The 19441-nt window shown below is 36.5% G+C and overlaps 1 protein-coding gene across 1 annotated transcript in view; it reads left to right on the top strand.

Moving 5' to 3' along the window:
- PROS1 (protein S) overlaps positions 1-19441 on the top strand; it is a 68773-nt gene that overhangs the window by 35960 nt on the left and 13372 nt on the right. Inside the window, exons 6-10 of the mRNA XM_043448895.1 lie at positions 120-251; positions 7080-7205; positions 10194-10315; positions 13098-13213; positions 15992-16181. Coding sequence (XP_043304830.1) covers positions 120-251; positions 7080-7205; positions 10194-10315; positions 13098-13213; positions 15992-16181 — 686 coding nt within the window. The remainder of the gene's footprint in view (positions 1-119; positions 252-7079; positions 7206-10193; positions 10316-13097; positions 13214-15991; positions 16182-19441) is intronic.

Raw genomic sequence — 19441 nt, 5'->3', positions numbered from 1 at the left:
GTATGTATAGCATACCCAGCAGGTGTGGGTGTTTATAACATACCCAATCTGAATTGACTTCCTGAAAAGTTCTCAGAAGGCTTTATTACTTTGAAAGTACTCTGTTTTCTCCTTTTTAGATATAAATGAATGCAAAGATCCTGCAAATGTAAATGCAGGTTGCAGCCAGATTTGTGTAAACACACCTGGAAGTTACCACTGTTCCTGTAAAAATGGTTTTGTTATGCTTTCAAATAAAAAGGACTGCAAAGGTAAGAGTAAAAAAGGTAGAATAAAAAAAGGTATTTTCTGTGTAAGAGCAAAAATTCAGTTAGAGGAATTTCCCCAGGCAATTCACAGAAAACTCTTGAGTTTTAAGTGTTTATAATAAGTATACATTATTATCCACCTTGAAGCCTGTGATTCTGTGGGACTGCCTTTAGTTTATTGTTGATCGGGTATTTTTTTATTTCAGAGTATTTTGTTGTTTTCTTATTGTGTATGTATGTGTGTATTGATACATGTACATGTTTTAATGAAGAGTTTCATTATATGGTGATAAAGTGAAGTTTTAATGCAAGTCTTCGCATACTACAGTATTTGCAAAATCATTGTTGATCCTATTTCTTCCAGACTCTGTAGTAGATCTTTATATCCTTTATTTCAATAAGATCTACAGTTTACAAATAAATCACCACAATCCTTAGTAACTTCTTTCATTGTATTTTATATTTCCTTGTCAGAAATACCTTTCTAATTTCCAATATAAACCCTCCATCCTGCACCTCATTTCCTGTTGTGTTTTTGAAAAAGATGAAACTCTGGTTTTTCTTTTTCTTTATACATTTAAGATCACATCACTGGTCATAACTTTTTTTAAAAAATTTCAGACTTAAATAATTCCTGTCAGTTAATTTAGCTTTTTAAGTCATTTTGCTAGTGTGTTTCTTTTAAAATTTATTTACAGGGCAACAGTGGAGAAACAGACATAGAGAATAGACTTATGAACACAGGGAGGGGGCGGAGAGGGTGAGATGTATGGAAAGAATAACATGGAAACTTACATCACCATATGTAAAATAGATAGTCAATGGGAATTTGCTGTTTGGCTCAGGAAACTCAAACAAGGGCTCTGGATCAACCTAGAAGGGTGGGATGGGGAGGGAGATGGGAGGGAGTTTCAAAAGGGAGGGGATATATATATACCTATGTTTGATTCATGTTGAGGTTTGACAGAAAACAGCAAAATTCTATAAAGTAATTATCCTTCAATAAAAAGTAGATAAGTTAAAAAAAAAAAAGAAATATTTTTTCCCCCAAATTTTGCCTTTCTTTTTTCTGCATGATATCTTTTCCATTAGATTGCTTAACTGTCTTTTACTAAATCTTCAGATATAAGTGCTAGGTATGTGGGTAACTAAACATGACATTTTCCAGCCTGGAGTTACCTTTAGAAAATGGGAGCAAGTTTTTCTTTCTTCTCTTCTTTCTTCCTTCCCTTTTTTTCTTCTTTCCTTTCTTTTCTTTCTTCTTCCCTCTCTTCCTCCCTACCCCTTTCCCATCTTCTCCTCTTTTTGTGATGAGGTAAAAAAATTTAGTAAGTTAAAATGTAAAGTTATCTTGTTCAACTCTATTCATAGTCTGCTTTCATAAATCCTTAAATTGAATTCGTGTTCAGTGAGTGGTCTGTCCTTCACTGCACTGTAGCGTTTAGCGTAGTTTACTATTGTTGTTCAGTCGCCCAGTCATGTCTGACATTTTGCAACCCCATGGACTGCAACACGCCAGGCTTCGCTGTCTATTATCTCCCAGAGCTTGCTCAAACTCATGTCCATTTAGTCGATGATGCCATCCAACCACCTCATCCTCTGTCACCCTCTTCTTCTCCTACCCTCAGTCTTTCCCAGCATTAAGGTCTTTTCCAATGAGTTGGATTTTCACGTCAGGTAGCCAAAGTATTGGAGCTTCAGCTTCACCATCAGTTCTTCCAGTGAATATTCAGGACTAATCGCCTTTAGGATGGACTGGTTGGATCTCCTTGCAGTCCAAGGTACTCTCAAGAGTCTTCTCCAACACCACAGTTCAAAAACATCAATTCTTCAATGCTCAGCCTTCATGGTCCAACTCTCACATCCATTCACGACTACTGGGAAAACCATAACTTTGACTAGACGACCTTTGACAGCCAAGTGATATCTCTGCTTTTTAATACACTGTCTAGGTTTGTCATAGCTTTTCTTCCAAGGAGCAAGTGTCTTTTAACTTCATGGCTACAGTCACCATCCAAAGTGATTTTGGAGCCCAAGAAAATAAAGTCTGTCACTGTTTCCATCATTTCCCATCTGTTGGCCGTGAGTGTTGGGAATGAACGCCATGATCTTAATTTTTTGAATGTTGAGTTTTAAGCCAGTTTTTTCACTCTCCTCTTTCACCTTCGTCAAGTAGTAGTAGTAGTTTAGTCACTAAGTCACTAAGTGTCCAACTCTTTGGACCCCACAGACTGTAGTCCACCAGGTTCCTCTGTCCATGGGATTCTCCAGGCAAGAATACTGGAGTGGGTTGCCATTTCCTTCTCCAGGGGATCTTCCCGACCCAGGAATCAAACCCAGGTCTCCTGCATTGCAGACAGATTCTTTACTGACAGAGCTATGAGGGAAGCCCAGTGAAAATTGCTCAGGCGTGTCTGACTCTTTGCGACCCCATGGACTATACAGTCCATGGAATTCTCCAGACTAGAATATGGAGTAGGTAGCCTTTCCCCTCGCCAGGGGATCTTCTCAACCCAGGGATCGAATCCAGGTCTTTTGCATTGCAGGCAGATTCTTTGCCACCAGAGCCACAAGGGAAGCCCCACCTTCATCAGGAGGCTCTTTAATTCCTCTTGGCTTTCTGCCATTAAGGTGGTGTCATTTGCATATCTGAGGTTGATATCTCTCCCTGTAATCTTGACCCAGCTGGGCTTCATCCAGCCCAGCATTTCCCATGATGTACTCTGCATATAAGTTAAGTAAGCAGGGTGATGATATACAGCCTTAACGTACTCCTTTCCCAATTTGGAACCAGTCTGTTGTCCTATGTCCGATTCTGATTGTTGCTTCTTTACCTGCATACACGTTTCTCAAGAGGCAAATAAGATGGTCTGGTATTCCCATCTTTTTAAGAATTTTCCGCAGTTTGTTGTGATCCACCAAGTCAAAGGCTTTAGCATAGTCAATGAAGCAGAAGTAGATGTTTTTCTGGAATTCCCTTGCTTTTTCTGTGTTTCAGTGGATGTTGGCAACTTGATCTCTGGTTCCCCCAAATGGTGGTTTAGTCACTCAGGTGTGTCCAACTCTTTGTGACCCCATGGACTGTAACCCAGGCTCTTCTGTCTATAGGATTCTCCAGGCAAGAATACTGGAGTGGGTTGCCATTTCCTCCTCCAGGGGATCTTCCAACCCAGGGATTGAACCTGGGTCTCCTGCATTGTAGGCAGATTCTTTACCAACTGAGCTACAAGGGAAGCCCTCTGGTTCCTCTGCTTTTTCTAAATTCAGCTTGTACATCTGGAAGTTCTCAGTTCATATACTGCTAGAGCCTAGCTTGAAGGATTTTGAGCATTACCTTGCTAGCAAGTGCAATGAGTGGAATTGTGTAGAGTTTGAATATTCTTTGGCATTTCCCTTTTTTGGGATGAAATGAAAAAACTGACCTTTTCCAATCCTATGGCCATTTCCAAGTTTCCCAAATTTGCTGGCATATTGAGTGCAGCACTTTCACAGCATCATCTTTTATGATTTGAAATAGCTCAGCCGGAGTTCCATCACCTCCACTAACTTAGTTCATAGTGATGCTTCCCAAGGCCCACTTGACTTCACTCTCCCGGATGTCTGGCTCTAGGTGAGTTGATCACCCTATCATGGTTATCCTGGTAATTAAGACCTTTCTTGTACAGTTCTTCTGTGTATTCTTGCCACCTCTTCTTAATATATTTTGCTTTTGTTATGTCCATACTGTTTCTTTCCTTTATTGTGCCCATCTTTGCATGAAATATTCCCAAGGTATCTCTAATTTTCTTGAAGAGATCTCTAGTCTTTCCCATTCTATTGTTTTCCTCTATTTCTTTGCATTGTTCACTTAAGTTTTTTTTTTAAAATCTCTCCTTGCTATTCTTTGGAGCTCTGCATTCAGATAGGTATATTTTTCCTTTTCCTTTCACTTCTCTTCTTTGCTCAGCTACTTGTCAGGCCTCCTCAGACAACCATTTTGCCTTTTTGCCTTTCTTTTTCTTGAGGATGGTTTTGATTACTACATCCTGTACAATGTTACAAACCTCCATCCATAGTACTTCAGGCACTCTGTCTGTCAGATCTAATCCCTTGAATCTATTTGTCACTTCCACTGTATAATCAAATGGGATTTGATTTAGGCCATACCTGAATGGCCATGGGGTTTTCCCTACTTTTTTTGATTTAAGTCTGAATTTTGCAATAAGGAGTTCATGGTCATTTCCTGGTCTTGTTTTTGCTGACTGTATAGAGCTTCTTCATCTTCGGCTGCAAAGAATATGACCAGTCTGATTTTGGTATTGACCTTCTGGCTATGTCCACCTGTAGAATTGTCTTTTGGGTTGTTGGCAAAGGATGTTTGCTATTATCAGTGAGTTCTCTTGGTAAACCTCTGTTAACTTTTGCCCTGCTTCATTTTGTACTCAAGGCCATACTTGCCTATTACTCCAGATATCACTTGACTTCCTACTTTTGCATTCTTGTCCACTATGATGAAAAGGACATTTTTTTTTTGCTGTTAGTTCTAAAAGGTCTTGTATGTCTTCATAGAACCGTTCAACTTCATCTACTTCAGTATTAGTGGTTGGAGCATAGACTTGGATTACTGTGATTTGAATGGTTTGCCTTGGAAATGAACCAAGATCATTCTGTCATTTACTATGATATCATTTAAAGTGTAGTTAAGTGACTTTAAGGTGAACTGCATAAACTAACAATTTCTTATGAGCAATTATACAATTTTAGATTATATATCTTTCTTGTTTGCCTATTTGAAGGTGTTTGAGGTAGATATTTAGAATACCAGTATCAATAGAACACTAGTTAACAGAAAATCATCATAATGAAAGGATACCATACGCATTCCATAAGCAAATAATACCCATTTGTACTTGAACATCTAAATACTTGAAAGAATTTGTGCTGCTAAAGAATTTATGATTTTCATTTTAATTTAGAGCAATTTAATCCTTAGCCATTGAGTTAATACACATTAACCAAAAGTTCTCTTAGAAATGATGGTCTCTGTTATCAGTACATATGTTTTTGTATGGTTCATTTACATAGTGTTTTGTTCATGATACATAAGCAATAAAGTACACAATTAGTAGAAGAATATATATACAATTGTTGCAACGGGGCCTTTATTTAAAATGTGAATTTGGTTGGGATTAAGTTGCCAGTAAATTTCCAAAAATGCAAGAATAAAACTTTTCATCAGACATTAGATGTCAGTGTAGAGTCATAAAATGTATATACTATAACCCACACTCATATAATTTAAAGGAGTTCTTGTAATATGCCTCAAATCAAATAAATTTAGTCATGTTTTTACTTCCTGTTAAAAATATGGATTTTATAGCTCTTTTTTTAAAATTAAGTATTTTTTTAAGTAATTATAGATTTACATGCAGTTGTAAGAAGTAATAAAAGACATCCCATGCACCCTTTACCCAATTTCCCCAGACAGGAATACTTGCAAAACTATAGTACCTTATAACATACAGGATATTGACATTGATACAAGCAAGATACAGGAAAATTTACTTGCCACAGTAAATTGATTCATTTATTTTTTGTGCAGGTTATTTTAAATAGAGAAATGTCTGAAAATTTGGCCAATTTGTGGAAAAATTAAACTATCAGCTTTTTTAAGTAGAAAATCTGGATTTCATTCTGAGCTTGTCTTTCCTGAGAGAGTACAGATCAGAAAGTTCAATTCAGTTCGGTCGCTTAGTCATGTCCGACTCTCTGCGACCCCATGGACTGCAGCACGCCAGGCCTCCCTGTCAACCACCAACTCCCGGAGTTTACTCAAACTCATGTCCATTGAGTTGGTGATCCCATCCAACCATCTCATCCTCTGTTGTCCCCTTCTCCTCTTGCCTTCAATCTTTCCCAGCATCAGGGTCTTTTCAAATGAGTCAGTTTTTCAAATCAGGGTGGCCAAAGTATTGGAGTTTCAGCTTCAGCATTAGTCCTTCCAATGAATATTCAGGACTGATATCCTTTAGGATGGACTGGTTGGATCTCCTTGCTGTCCAAGAGACTGTCAATTCTTCTCCAACACCGCAGTTCAAAAGCATCAATTCTTTGGTGCTCAGCTTTCTTTACAGATGAGAAAAGTTCACTATAATAATTATATTTCTATTGAACTATTTCTATCACTTGTTTTTTTCACAGTCACTTATTCAGTAACTAGTTGCAATTTCAAATTTCTGAAATATTAATTTAATGTTAAAATTTACCCTGGATTAGCTGTGGCTTCATAAATAATTGAAGACCTCACTCAGTCCCATTTTAAATTTGAATCACTCTTGAATAATTTAAGCCGTAATAGTAGTATGCAGATGTAGCTATTGTCCATTTCCAAAGGAAAGGTGTAAGAGTGATGAGCCATCTCATTTTTATCCTATTTTTTATATTTGTGATAATACAGAGTAAATAAGCTTTTTTTTTTTCAGTGTAGATAAGCTTTTAAGATCATATTTCAGAAACATGTGTTTAGGAATACATGTTAAGAATATGATGAGTCTCTTCAATTTATTTTCATACTGTAACCTGGTAGATAAGAAAATAATTAAAGCCTTTTTTTCCTTTACATGATTACAAGGAAATAGCAGACACCAATCAAATTCCCTATGCATTTGTAGAAAGAAACTGTATTAAGTGAACTAAAACATGATGATAGATTTAATATTTTGTTATTTCCAATCCACTTTGTTGTCTTATTAGATACGTGAAACTAGACCCAGGAAACACAAATCAAGGGTTCTTTGCTAGTGTCTTCTGGTATGGGAAAAAATTTTTTTAATATACTTGTTTCATTTGTAGATGTGGATGAATGTGTTTTAAAGCCAAGCATTTGTGGCACAGCTGTGTGCAAGAACATCCCAGGAGACTTTGAATGTGAATGTGCTGAAGGCTACAAATACAATCCCGTATCAAAGTCTTGTGACGGTAAAGTTCAATTGGTATTATTGGTGGTGGAGGGGGTGAGTTGGCACCCTGGTTTGAAATGAGAAGCATTGGTTCTCCTTGATATCAGTAATCAGATTTTCTCAGGTGGTAAAATCCATGCTATAATTTGATCAGTTGGGTGGTGATGGCTTCCTTCCAGATTAAAAGTATGTAAGACGCATGCATGATCAGTGCTGTGCAATCTGATGGCCCTCTAAGCTGTATTTGAATTGCAGACCTCCCATATATGATAGAAGCAAAAGAAATACATAATATTCAAAAATAAAAAGCAGCTGAAAGGAAACACAGACACACACACACACAAGAGAGGAAGGAAGACATATTTAAAACAAGGTGGTTAGAAATCTTTGGTTTTATGCCAGGCTTTTCAATGATTTTCTGTGTGTGTTTAAGTCTGTCATTTTATTGTAAAATAGTAAATGACCTAACTCCATTGTAATTAAATATATGTAAAAAGAAAATCTCATCATAACCAGATGAGAGCCAAGCTCTAAAACCGTGAGGAGCAGTGATTAGGGATGTCTGTGTCTGGATTTGGGAGAGCTCCTTGAAGCTTGTGATTACTTCATTTGACTCCAGTGCTGCTGTCCAGGTAGCTTAGATGTATCATAGGGTTATTTTTTTTTAATCATGGATATGTACAAATTATCTCACATCCTCCTCTGATTTTTTTTAAAAATTTTAAAGTGAGTTTAATATCATGACTGAAAGTGAAAGTGAAAATTTCTCAGTCATGTCAGACTCTTTGCAACCCCATGAACTATATGGTCCATGGAATGCTCCAGGCCAGAATACTGAAGTGGATATCCTTTCCTTTCTCCAGGGAACATTCCCAACCCAGGGATCGAACCCAGGTCTCTCCCATTGCAGGTGGATTCTTTACCAGCTTAGCCACCAGGGAAGCCCAATATCATGACTAAAACTAATCCCTGATTCCAGCTTGTGCTTCCTCCAGCCCAGCATTTCTCATGATGTACTCTGCATATAAGTTAAATAAGCAGGGTGACAATATACAGCCTTGACATACTCCTTTCCCTATCTGGAACCAGTCTGTTGTTCCATGTCCAGTTCTAACTGTTGCTTCCTGACTTACATACAGGTTTCTCAAGAGGCAGGTCAGATAGTCTGGTATTCCCATCTCTTTCAGAATTGTCCACAGTTTATTGTGATCCACACAGTCGAAGGCTTTGGCATAGTCAGTAAAGCAGAAATAGATGTGACATACATATATACAATATTTTATTACTTTAGTTATGCTATTCAATTTCAGTAGTATTGAGGGCTCACTAATTTTGGAGTTTTATTTTAAGACATTCAAAGGGGTTCTCATTTTAAGGGGAAACTATGCTATAGCAGTGTTTGAGTTTGGGAATTTTCAAAGATCACAGGGTATATTCATCTAAAAGTTCAATGATCTTACATATTTCTAAAGTGTTTCTAAGCTGAAACATCTTATTACAACTTTTCAAGAGTGATTTTCTTAAAGTATGGATTGGGACAGGGACCATAGAGAAGATTTCACGAAACGGGAGGTAATAGCACAGTGAGATTTTTTGTTTTTCTATATCTTTAATAAGTTAAGAAATACATGTATGTCCTTAAATTTATTGCCACCATTAATCATTGCATTATGGAAAGTGATATTTTCTTGATATAGTCATTTAATCTCCAACTACATTGTTGTTTAGGTGCTAAGTTGTGTTCAGCTCTTTTGTGACTCCATGGACTATAGCCAAACAGGGTCCTCTGTCCATGGGCTTTCCCAGACAAGCATACTAGAGTAAGTTGCCATTTCCTTCTCCAGGGGATCCTCCAGACCCAGGAACTGAACCCACATCTCTGGCTTGGCAGGTGGATTCTGTCTCTGTGAATTACATTAACGTTCATTTAAAAGGGATCTTTTCTCCCACTTCTGGGCATACACACTGAGGAAACCAGATCTGAAAGAGACACGTGCACCCCAATGTTCATCGCAGCACTGTTTATAATAGCCAGGACATGGAAGCAACCTAGATGCCCATCAGCAGATGAATGGATAAGGAAGCTGTGGTACATATACACCATGGAATATTACTCAGCCGTTAAAAAGAATTCATTTGAATCAGTTCTAATGAGATGGATGAAACTGGAGCCCATTATACAGAGTGAAGTAAGCCAGAAAGATAAAGAACATTACAGCATACTAACACATATATATGGAATTTAGAAAGATGGTAACGACAGCCCTATATGCAAACAGAAAAAGAGACACAGAAATACAGAACAGACTTTTGAACTCTGTGGGAGAAGGTGAGGGTGGGATGTTGCGAAAGAACAGCATGTATATTATCTATGGTGAAACAGGTCACCAGCCCAGGTGGGATGCATGAGACAAGTGCTCGGGCCTGGTGCACTGGGAAGACCCAGAGGAATCGGGTGGAGAGGGAGGTGGGAGGGGGGATCGGGATGGGGAATACGTGTAAATCTATTGCTGATTCATGTCAATGTATGACGAAACCCACTGAAAAAATAAATAAGAAAAAAAAAAAAGAAAAGGGATCTTTTCTTCCCTTCCCTTCCCTGTCTTCCTGTTCTCCCCTCCACTCCTTCTTTTCCCCTTCCTTTTCATCAAAGCAGAGTTAAGAAGAAAGTGTCAATGGAATTCATATGATCAGATTCGACAGTTACATTGAGACTCTGTTTTTTCCTTCAAAATCGTAAAATTAGCATAGTTGTTATATCTTTATTAATTAACTACTGAAAGTTATCCTTTTAATTTGTTGATTCAGGCATATAAACAAATTGAAATTACATTTGTGACTCATTTAAATTTCTGTGGCAAGTGCATAAAGGTGATTTGATGTCAAAGAATTTCTTTCACTAAGGATTTATTATCACTGATTATCTTATACTAAAATCAGAATAGTCCTTCTTCTGTTAGACTGAACATTCAGGAGATATTAAAATTTATGTTCTCTTTTCCCCCAGATGTGGATGAATGCTCTGAGAACTTGTGTGCTCAACTTTGTGTCAATTACCCTGGAGGTTACTCTTGTTACTGTGATGGAAAGAAAGGATTCAAACTTGCCCAAGATCAGAAGAGTTGTGAGGTAACACTTTGCAATACTAACATGCCCATCTGTTTTTAAAAATGAGATCCAGGTACTTATTTCCACATAGTTGAGGTAAATAAGAATACAGATTTCTACTTAATTGCTATAGTCCAAAACAGGCTATAAGTCAGAATCTATTTACTAATTTTGACCACGTAATTTGGTAAACCTTGTGAGGGACTTCCCAGGTGGTGCTAGTGGTAAAGAACCTGCCTGCCAATACAGGAGACATAAGAGACGCGGGCTCATTCCCTTGGTCAGGAAGGTCCCCTGGAGGAGGGCATGGCAGTCCACTCCAGTATTCTTGCCTGGAGAATCCCACGGGCAGCGGAGACTGATGGGCTGCAGTCCACAGTGGGTGACGAAGAGCTGGACAGGACTGAAGCGGCATAACATGCATGTGGATAATTAGTGACTGGATTAAAAAAAAGCTGCAAGGCCACAGTTCAAGAGTGCTCATGTGTATAAGCCTGTACTTTTAGAAAATGCAATGTGTATGTTTACTTAAACAACTGTAAAAAGCTAAGGTTTATACTTCTTTTGGTGAGAAAAAATCTTTCATAGAAATTTCAGTGAAAACATTTTTCAGAGTCTACTTTTGTTTATCACACTCTGACAAGTTTGATCATGCCTTAGGCATGTTAGTACTTGCAAGAGTGTGCATAAAATCTCAGGTGCAAACAGTTTTGTCAGAGTAGGGTTTAGTTGAGGTTTAAGTATATCAAAATTCAGAGGGATCAATTTTGTTACTTTCTATCTTTTCAACTTGCTTCTGCTGCTGCTGCTGCTAAGTCATTTCAGTCGTGTTTGACTCTCTGCGACCCCGTAGACGGCAGCCCACCAGGCTCCGCTGCCCCTGGGATTCTCCAGGCAAGAACACTGGAGTGGGTTGCCATTTCCTTCTCCACAACTTGCTTCTAGGATACTCAAATTCAATTCATAATTGATTCAGAAATTGAATGTTGGGGGTAGGTTCTAATATTTCTTCCACTGAAGAAATCTGAAGCTCTTTTTTTTCTTTTTTTCCCTAAGCAAGGATCACGTTAGTGATCTTTAGCCCAATTCATGAATCTCTTTTAATTTTTAAAAGTGAAAGTGAAATGTCATGCTTATGAGGCAGACATTAAAAAAAAAAAAAAGAAATACCCCTAACTGATTATTTAATAGTCATTGATTTACACATACTCTCTATCTGCTATCAAGAGAAGCTGTATATGTTAAAATAAATGTCAACATTTCATATTATGCTACCTATTTGGTAAAGGAAGGTAAGGAAAGCTAGTTGGTATATGTAGTAACTGGTAGTACTTCATTGAAATGTGTGCATGTTTATTTTGTAATTTGATATCCTATTATTTCAGTATTTTTTGTAGTTACACGTTGCCATCTTCCTTGGAATAGATTTACTGAAGTTCTAAGAGGAAATGAGCAATATTATTTCAGGACCTAGATTTAATACAGTGCTATTTGCACAGTTCTCCCTAGAATATCCCTAGATGTATGCCCAAGAACTTCTTTAAAAAACTTTCCATTTAAATGTTTGTTTTTACTCTTAAAAGAAAAAAAGACCTTGATAATAGTTCGTACATGTGTGCTGAGTCACTTCAGTAATGCCTGGCTCTTTGTGATCCTATGGACTGTAGCCTGCCAGGCACCTCTGTCCATGGGATTCTCCAGGCAAGAATGCTGGAGTGGGCTGCCAAGTCCTCCTCCAGGGGATCTTCCTGACCCAGGCATCGAACATTTGTCCTTTATGTCTCCTGCACCGACAGGTGGGTTCTTCACCACTAGAGCCACCTGGGAAGCCCTGATAATAAATCACCTGACTCTAAATCTTTTTTTTTTTTTTTTTGGTAAATTCCTTGGAGATTATGATATCTTACTTTTTTTTTTTTTTTTTTTGATATCTTACTTTATATTTATCCTGTTTAGGTTTTTCAGCATTTCCTTTGATATCTAGAGAGCACATTTTTGCTCCGAAAAATTTTGGCTTAATAAGACTTTAAAACAAATGGAGGGTGAGTGGGAGGGAGGCTCATAAGGGAGGGGATTTATGTATACATATAGCTTATTCTGCTATAAAGAATCTGCCTGCAATACAGGAGACTTGAGTTCACTCCCTGGGTGGGGAAGATCCCCTGGAGAAGGGAATGGCAGCCCACTCCAGTATTCTTGCCTGGAGAATCCCATGGACAGAGGAGCCTGGTGAGCTACAGTCCATGGGGTCACAAAGAGTCAAACGTGACTGAGCGACTAACAACATCATAGCTTATTCACTCTATTTTATAGCAGAAACTAACACAGCATTGTAAAGCAATTATACTCCAAAGAAAAACAAATAAACTAGGTACGGAGGGAAAAATAAATAAAACTGGCTCAGTGGTAAGGAATTCACCTGCCATGCAGGAGCCCGCAGGAGATGCAGGTTTGATCCCTGGGTCAGGAAGGTCCCCTGGAGGAGGGCATGGCAACCCACTCCAGTACTCTTGCCTGGAGAATCCCACGGACAGAGGAGCCTGGCGGGCTACAGTCCATGGGGTCAGGAAGAGTCAGACACGACTGAAGTGACTTAGCATGCATTCTTGGAGATTACACTGATGGACTATACAGGGAAGTAAAAGATATTGTTTGATATTACCATGGGTGTTCTGCATTGATTGTACTGTATCAGAGAGGATATGTTTGACAAGAACACTAGGAGCCAGAGAAAGGATGATATCCTGACACGTACACCAAACGGTAACCAATGCCTTTTCTTATTTTGTTGCCTTTTCTCCAGGCTGTTCCGGTGTGCCTTCCTCTGGACCTTGACAAAAATTATGAATTGCTTTACTTGGCAGAGCAGTTTGTAGGGGTTGTTTTGTATTTAAAATTTCGTTTGCCAGAAACCACCAGGTGAGGTACCAATGTCAGTGATAATTCTAGAAATCAGCATGTCAGAACAGAAGAAAAGGAGTCACTACGGTTTAAAATCCATGAAATTTTACTAACAATCAGATAATTTAGGTGTATTATCAATCAGATGATATTGGGTACCCTAAAGTTCATTTTTTCCTTCACACATAATTTTCATGCTTGAATCATTTGGGGTTGTTCTAGGCTGATCTTCCCTAGTGATCATTTTACCTTAAGTCAGAGTTCTTCCTTTTCTAATGAATAACATATTTTAAGAAGCTGGAAAAGAGGATTTAATGTATTTGTGAAATTTTCATTCTTTTTTATACCTTCTAAGTAATGGGAATAATTCAAGATACTGCTTTTAGAATATAGTTATATTCATAATTATTAAGGAAACTATAAGATTACTGAAGTAGTATTTTAAAGAAATGTGTCACATGATTTTAGTTGACTGAGTACTTTATCTCCTCTTCCTGTAGTTAGGTTGACTTTGGAGAGACAGTAATTGCTTCTGTTTTTGAATCATGATGCTACTTTATCAAATTTTCTCAGAGCCATCATTGTTGGAACTAGGAAAAAAAAAATTGGTATTTTGTTGGAATAATGGAAAGGAAACATTTGAGACTGATTATAGAATCCAAATTTTAAAATATTTTAATTAGATAAGCATGTATATTTAGAATTTAATCCATTAGATATATGAGTGAATACTCATTAAATAATTCAATTCAATTTGTAGAAATTTTATCATTAAGGAACACTGAACTTTATTCACTGATATAATTGTGACCTTTTAGCACTCTGATTTCCCCAAAAATGTTTTCCCCTTTAACATCTCAGAGCAAAGAATATCTTCTAGTGGTATGGATTGGAGACAGCCTTTCCTTGCTATGAGAATAATTATGAGAGAGAAGAATTAATTATCTCAGACACTTTCAGAGATATTCATTTCTCACCGTTCACAAAAGCTTGGGCTCTAACATCGGATAAAATTGGTCAAACAATTGTTTTCTTTCAGTATTTATTATTTAGTTTAAACTTTTTATTGAGGTATTATATATATTTGTATATACACACACACACATACACACACACAGAAGTATACATGTAATATACATATATCTTACATATACAGATTGATGAACTTTTATAAGCTGCCACCTGTGTAACAAACTCAAAAAACAGCTAATGTTTTTTGTTTCCTTTTTATTTTTTTGCAAATTTCTTCAACTCTATTTCCCACCATCAAATCCTTATGCTGCCCCAAAGTTAACAAGTTCACTTTTTTTCACTCTACAATACTTCTAAAAGAGAATGAATTGTTCCCCAACTTAGTGAATCAGTATGCTGATGTATTCCAGACAGAAAATATGCAGAACACAACTATTTGAATTACTGATTTAGCATGTTTTTACAAAGGGAAGGAAATTATCTCCATAATAGGATCAACTTCTAGAAGATCCTGACCATACACAGATTCAGGTTTTGGCAAGATAATAATGCTTCACATCAGCAAAATGTGATGAATATAAAGAGAAGTCCCTACTCAGAGCAAAATGGTTCTTTTTAAATATAATCTGAGTTCCTTAAATTCCTAGTATATTGTCATCTATCCAACAAACTTTACTCCACATTTACCTCTTTATAATATTTTCTTGGAATTCTCAAGGCTAGAAAGTTTATTCTATCACTTGTTCTTTGTTCTGTTCGAGGTAGGTTTGTGCCCATTACAAATTATGCCTCTATTACTATTACTATTGTACATAGAAAAGGAAAGAGTCTGGGATTCTTTCTTGCCATATTTCATAATTATCTGAAATCTTCATTTTTTAATTTAAATTACCTTTATTTTAATTTAACTCAGATGGCCAGTAATTATACAACTATTTTTCCTGTTTACCTTTTTTCAATCATTTTGCTTTACGGGTCCCTTGGAAACTTTAATGCTGATTTTCATTACAGTATTGTAAGGCCATGAATTTATATATATTATTTTTCAGTCCAACATTCTTAAGATTTTTATCCTTCCCTGTAGTAGCTACATATATGTTCAATCTCTTAATAGCAGTAGGCATTGTCAGAGTTCAGATTGCCCCAAACACACGGCTGTATCTTTTAAACTCTCCTTCTATGTACTCCAGGATAGTGATTTGTGCAATTAGAGTTTTGGAGAGCTTTAAAATTAAACTAACAGATACTTTTAAAAGTTTTTGATTTTGCCTTCCTTTACCACACATGAAGACTTAATTATGTTAGAAATCATTCAGATACTATCTTGTATATCTCTCTGAGTGATTCCTTCCTGACATATATGAAATCATAGGGAAAATTTCTCTTTGATGGATGAACTAATCATGGATTAAACATCTTTTATTAATCATATGTGGACACAGGAAAAAAAAAAGAAGACTCTTCATGTTACATTATATAGTGTATAAAAGGCTTGAGACAATATGCCCAATATTTATACATGTGTATTCCAGCATTTAAAAGAGCTTTCAAAACAAATGCCAAAAGATGAAAAATTTATCAAGGCATATGCTCATTTAGAAAAAAGTTTCCACGAATAAGCAAGAAAGTAAAACAGCTTGATTTTAAGTACACATGGAGCCAGAGATAATACAAGAAGGGTTTAATCCGGCCCTTCTCTTTTATTTTTTCTAGTGAAAGAGTTGTCTCTTTCAACATACTGCTATTTGCCAGTTCGAGAATAAAAGAAAAACATGATCTTCAATATTTCTCACTATTCAGGCTCTCTCTTTGTCCATTGTTCAGATTTTCAGCTGAATTTGATTTCCGGACATATGATTCAGAAGGTGTTATCCTGTATGCAGAATCTTCTGATCACTCAGCTTGGTTCCTGATTGCCCTTCGTGAGGGAAAGATTGAAATTCAGTTTAAGAATGAAAATACAGTCAAAATGACAACTGGCGGCAAAGTTATTAATGATGGTTTATGGAATATGGTATGTTTTGCAGAATTTATAAAGAATCATTCCACTCTGATGCAGTTTGTATAAAATCATTAATCATTACTTTAATAGTGATACCAAACCAAAATAAGTTTGGGTTTATGTGATGTTGTGTGAAGTGTATTCTACGCACTGTAAATACCTGAAATGGTCTGAGAAATTATTCTCTCTCAACATGTGTGGATTTCCCATAACTGAAGTTGTTTTCAGTTATTTGCTTTGTTAAAAATAACTATTTTGTTTTTAACTTTACCTTTTTTAGTGGCTGTAACTGGTGAACTGTGATATCGCACCTATAAGGTCAAGGGTTATGCAAAGATAACACTGATCTAGGACAGCTACACTGGATAGCCATCAATATTTTTAATGTAAAAGAGAAATACATGTAGTAACAAAATTAAAATTTTAATTTAATTTTAAATTTATCATGTAGATTAGTGGATTTGTACAAATAGGATACACTAGCTGGAGCCAATCAGAATGCTTAGAAACTAGCATTTTTAGGTAATCCCTAAAAGGGAGTCTTTATTTGAATAATCAAGAATAGAACTTTAATCTACTGTATTCAAATGGAACTTATCTTGGAGAAGGGATTACTGTTAGTCTACAGAGGGGAGAATGTCACTTTAAATCAATGCTACTTTCAGCAGAGAAGAGCTGAGAAGACCAGCTTCACCTTAGAATGTGGTGACCCAAAGAGACACTTTCTAAGTCTATGGGAACCGTCAAGAAAGGTCCATGTTAAGCAACCATGTAAAGTCATCACTAAATTATTTCATTATACTTATCCACTCTTGCAATCATATATTCAATACGGATTTAGTAAGCAAGTTTAAAGTGCTATATTCCTGAGTCCAAGGGGCTGAAACCATAGTAAGAGATTGTCCATGTTCTTTGAGGTTAGACTCTTAACAGTTTAATAGTGGATGTGGCACTGTGAACCAATACAGTGTAATGTGAAATATGTTACAGGAAAGTGTAATAAAGAATAGTTGGGTGCAGATGTGGTTCACCAAAAAGGGGGCTATCTGTTGATTGGTAGCCATGGCTTTTGGGCTCCTGACTTTGAAAGAATAGTGGCTTCAGAGGATCAAATGCAACTGTCAGAGAAGGTGTTAAAATTCTTTCACTTCTGTTGCTTATTAGTATAGCTTTTTTTTTTTTTTTTACCACATCTTTCCTACTACATCTGTATCTATAATATTTGATGCATACAGCTATTCTTCCAGTGTACTGAAGAATACACTTTAATGCCAGCTGTCCCTAAATCACCTAGCTAAAACCACTAAAATCACTTTTTCAGTAAAAGAGAGTAAACAGAATTCTTTTTTCAATGAATTTATACAAATTGAAAGTATCAGCTGTTTGAAGGTGAATTTAAATACATTTCTAGGTAGGATATAATGTATATAAAGAAGAAGATAAATATTTATCTGTGAAGTGATCATGAGTTGCAAGTAGTATTTATTGAAGAATTGTTCATGAGTTATATTCTGTTAAAGTCAAAATTCGGGTTGAATGGAAGGCAGCTGTTCAGTTTCATTCATCTCCTATATTTATGATTCTTGTTAAAAAGAAACTATTATTTAATGATATGCCCATGTTTTAGCTTCAGCATTTAAATTAAAATCTCCCTCTATAAACTGAATACAAGCTTATAGAAAAAGTAAAATTTAAGAACAATTAGCAAGTCGGAGAGAAACTTTGGTAATAAATTTGGTGCTATTGGTTTTTCTTTAAATTGGAATTCAGTGTCTTAACAATTTTTGCACTTTACACTCCCCTGATAAATAGGATTTCTTTTTTCACTCCATACCTTTTATATTTAAGATAGAATGGTAGCAAGGGCTTCCTTGGTGGCTCAGAGGTTAAAGCGTCTGCCTCCAATGCCGGAGACCCGGGTTCGATCCCTGGGTCGGGAAGATCCCCTGGAGAAGGAAATGGCAACCCACTCCAGTATTCTTGCCTGGAGAATCCCATGGACGGAGGGGCCTCGTAGGCTACAGTCCACAGGGTCGCAAAGAGTCAGACACGACTGAATGACTTCACTTTCACTATGGTAGCATGGTAGTCCTACTAACTTATAATCCTGATGATTTATTAATGAATTATACTGTTTCAAACAAATTTATGCAGCCCAGAAATTATTTAAAATAAGAAAATATTTTAAATAAGTATTTTAATTTTAATTAATGACAAAGTGATTAAGTTAAACTAACCTATTAACTGGACTATTCACTTTATAGCAGTTGTTTCACTAATTTTAAATTATTTTAAAATTTTAAATAAAATATGTTAAAAATAAGAAATTAAAATGTATAACTTAGAATTGTTTTATAATTCAGGTAAATAAAATCAAATGTGTAATGACTGTCATTAGAATGGCTATAACCTGTAGGAATAAATATTGATAACTTGTAAGTGATTATTATATTTCATAGCTGGCTACAGTCCTAATATTGGTGGAAAATGTATAATTTGTATAATTTCATTTATCCAACAAAATATTTTATGAGCACTTTCTGTGCTATTCCTTCTTCTAGGTGGTGGGGATGCAATAGTGAATAAAACAAAAAAGTCCTTGCTTTTATGGAGCTTGCATTTTGGTGGTGAGATGAAAACTACAAATGTGTCAACAAATAGCTATGTCAGATAGTGATTAATGCTATGAGGAAAAAGAAAAGCAAAGCCAGGCAGTAGAGAATGATGATGGTGAGTGTGCATATGGAGTCAGAAAAGCCATCTCTGATGGGATTCCTTTAAATCCAAGACTTGAGGGCACATGACAACAGATATTTTGGAAAGAAGATAATTCTGTGTCACATGAACAACAAATACAATCTTAGGCTAGAGGATGTGTTTGTTTTTATTTGAGCAGCAACATGAAAGTGAGTGTAGATGCAGTGGAGTGAGAGAGGGAAAGAGTAGTAAAAAGTGAGGTCAGAAATGTGGTCTGGAATAAGACCTTGAATTTTGTGTTAAGTAGAAAGACCCTAGATGGTTTTGAGAAGTGATATGATCTAATTTGCATGTTAAAAGATGATCCTGGTTAGGACCTAATGATTGTTGAAACTGTAGAGAGTAAAGACAGTGGCTCAGTGGTAAATAATCTGCCTGCCAATGCAGACGACACGGGTTCAGTCCCTCAGTTCAGTTCTGTCCCTCAGTCATGTCCGCCTCTTTGCGACCCCGTGGACTGCAGCACACCATGCTTTCCTGTCCATCACCAACTCCTGGAGCTTGCTCAAACTCAT

Source organism: Cervus canadensis, chromosome 27 (assembly GCF_019320065.1).
Source record: "Cervus canadensis isolate Bull #8, Minnesota chromosome 27, ASM1932006v1, whole genome shotgun sequence".
NCBI classification, from domain to species: Eukaryota; Metazoa; Chordata; class Mammalia; order Artiodactyla; family Cervidae; genus Cervus; species Cervus canadensis.
Note: the sequence above shows the minus strand (reverse complement) of the source record. Positions and strands in the feature narration are given on the sequence as shown.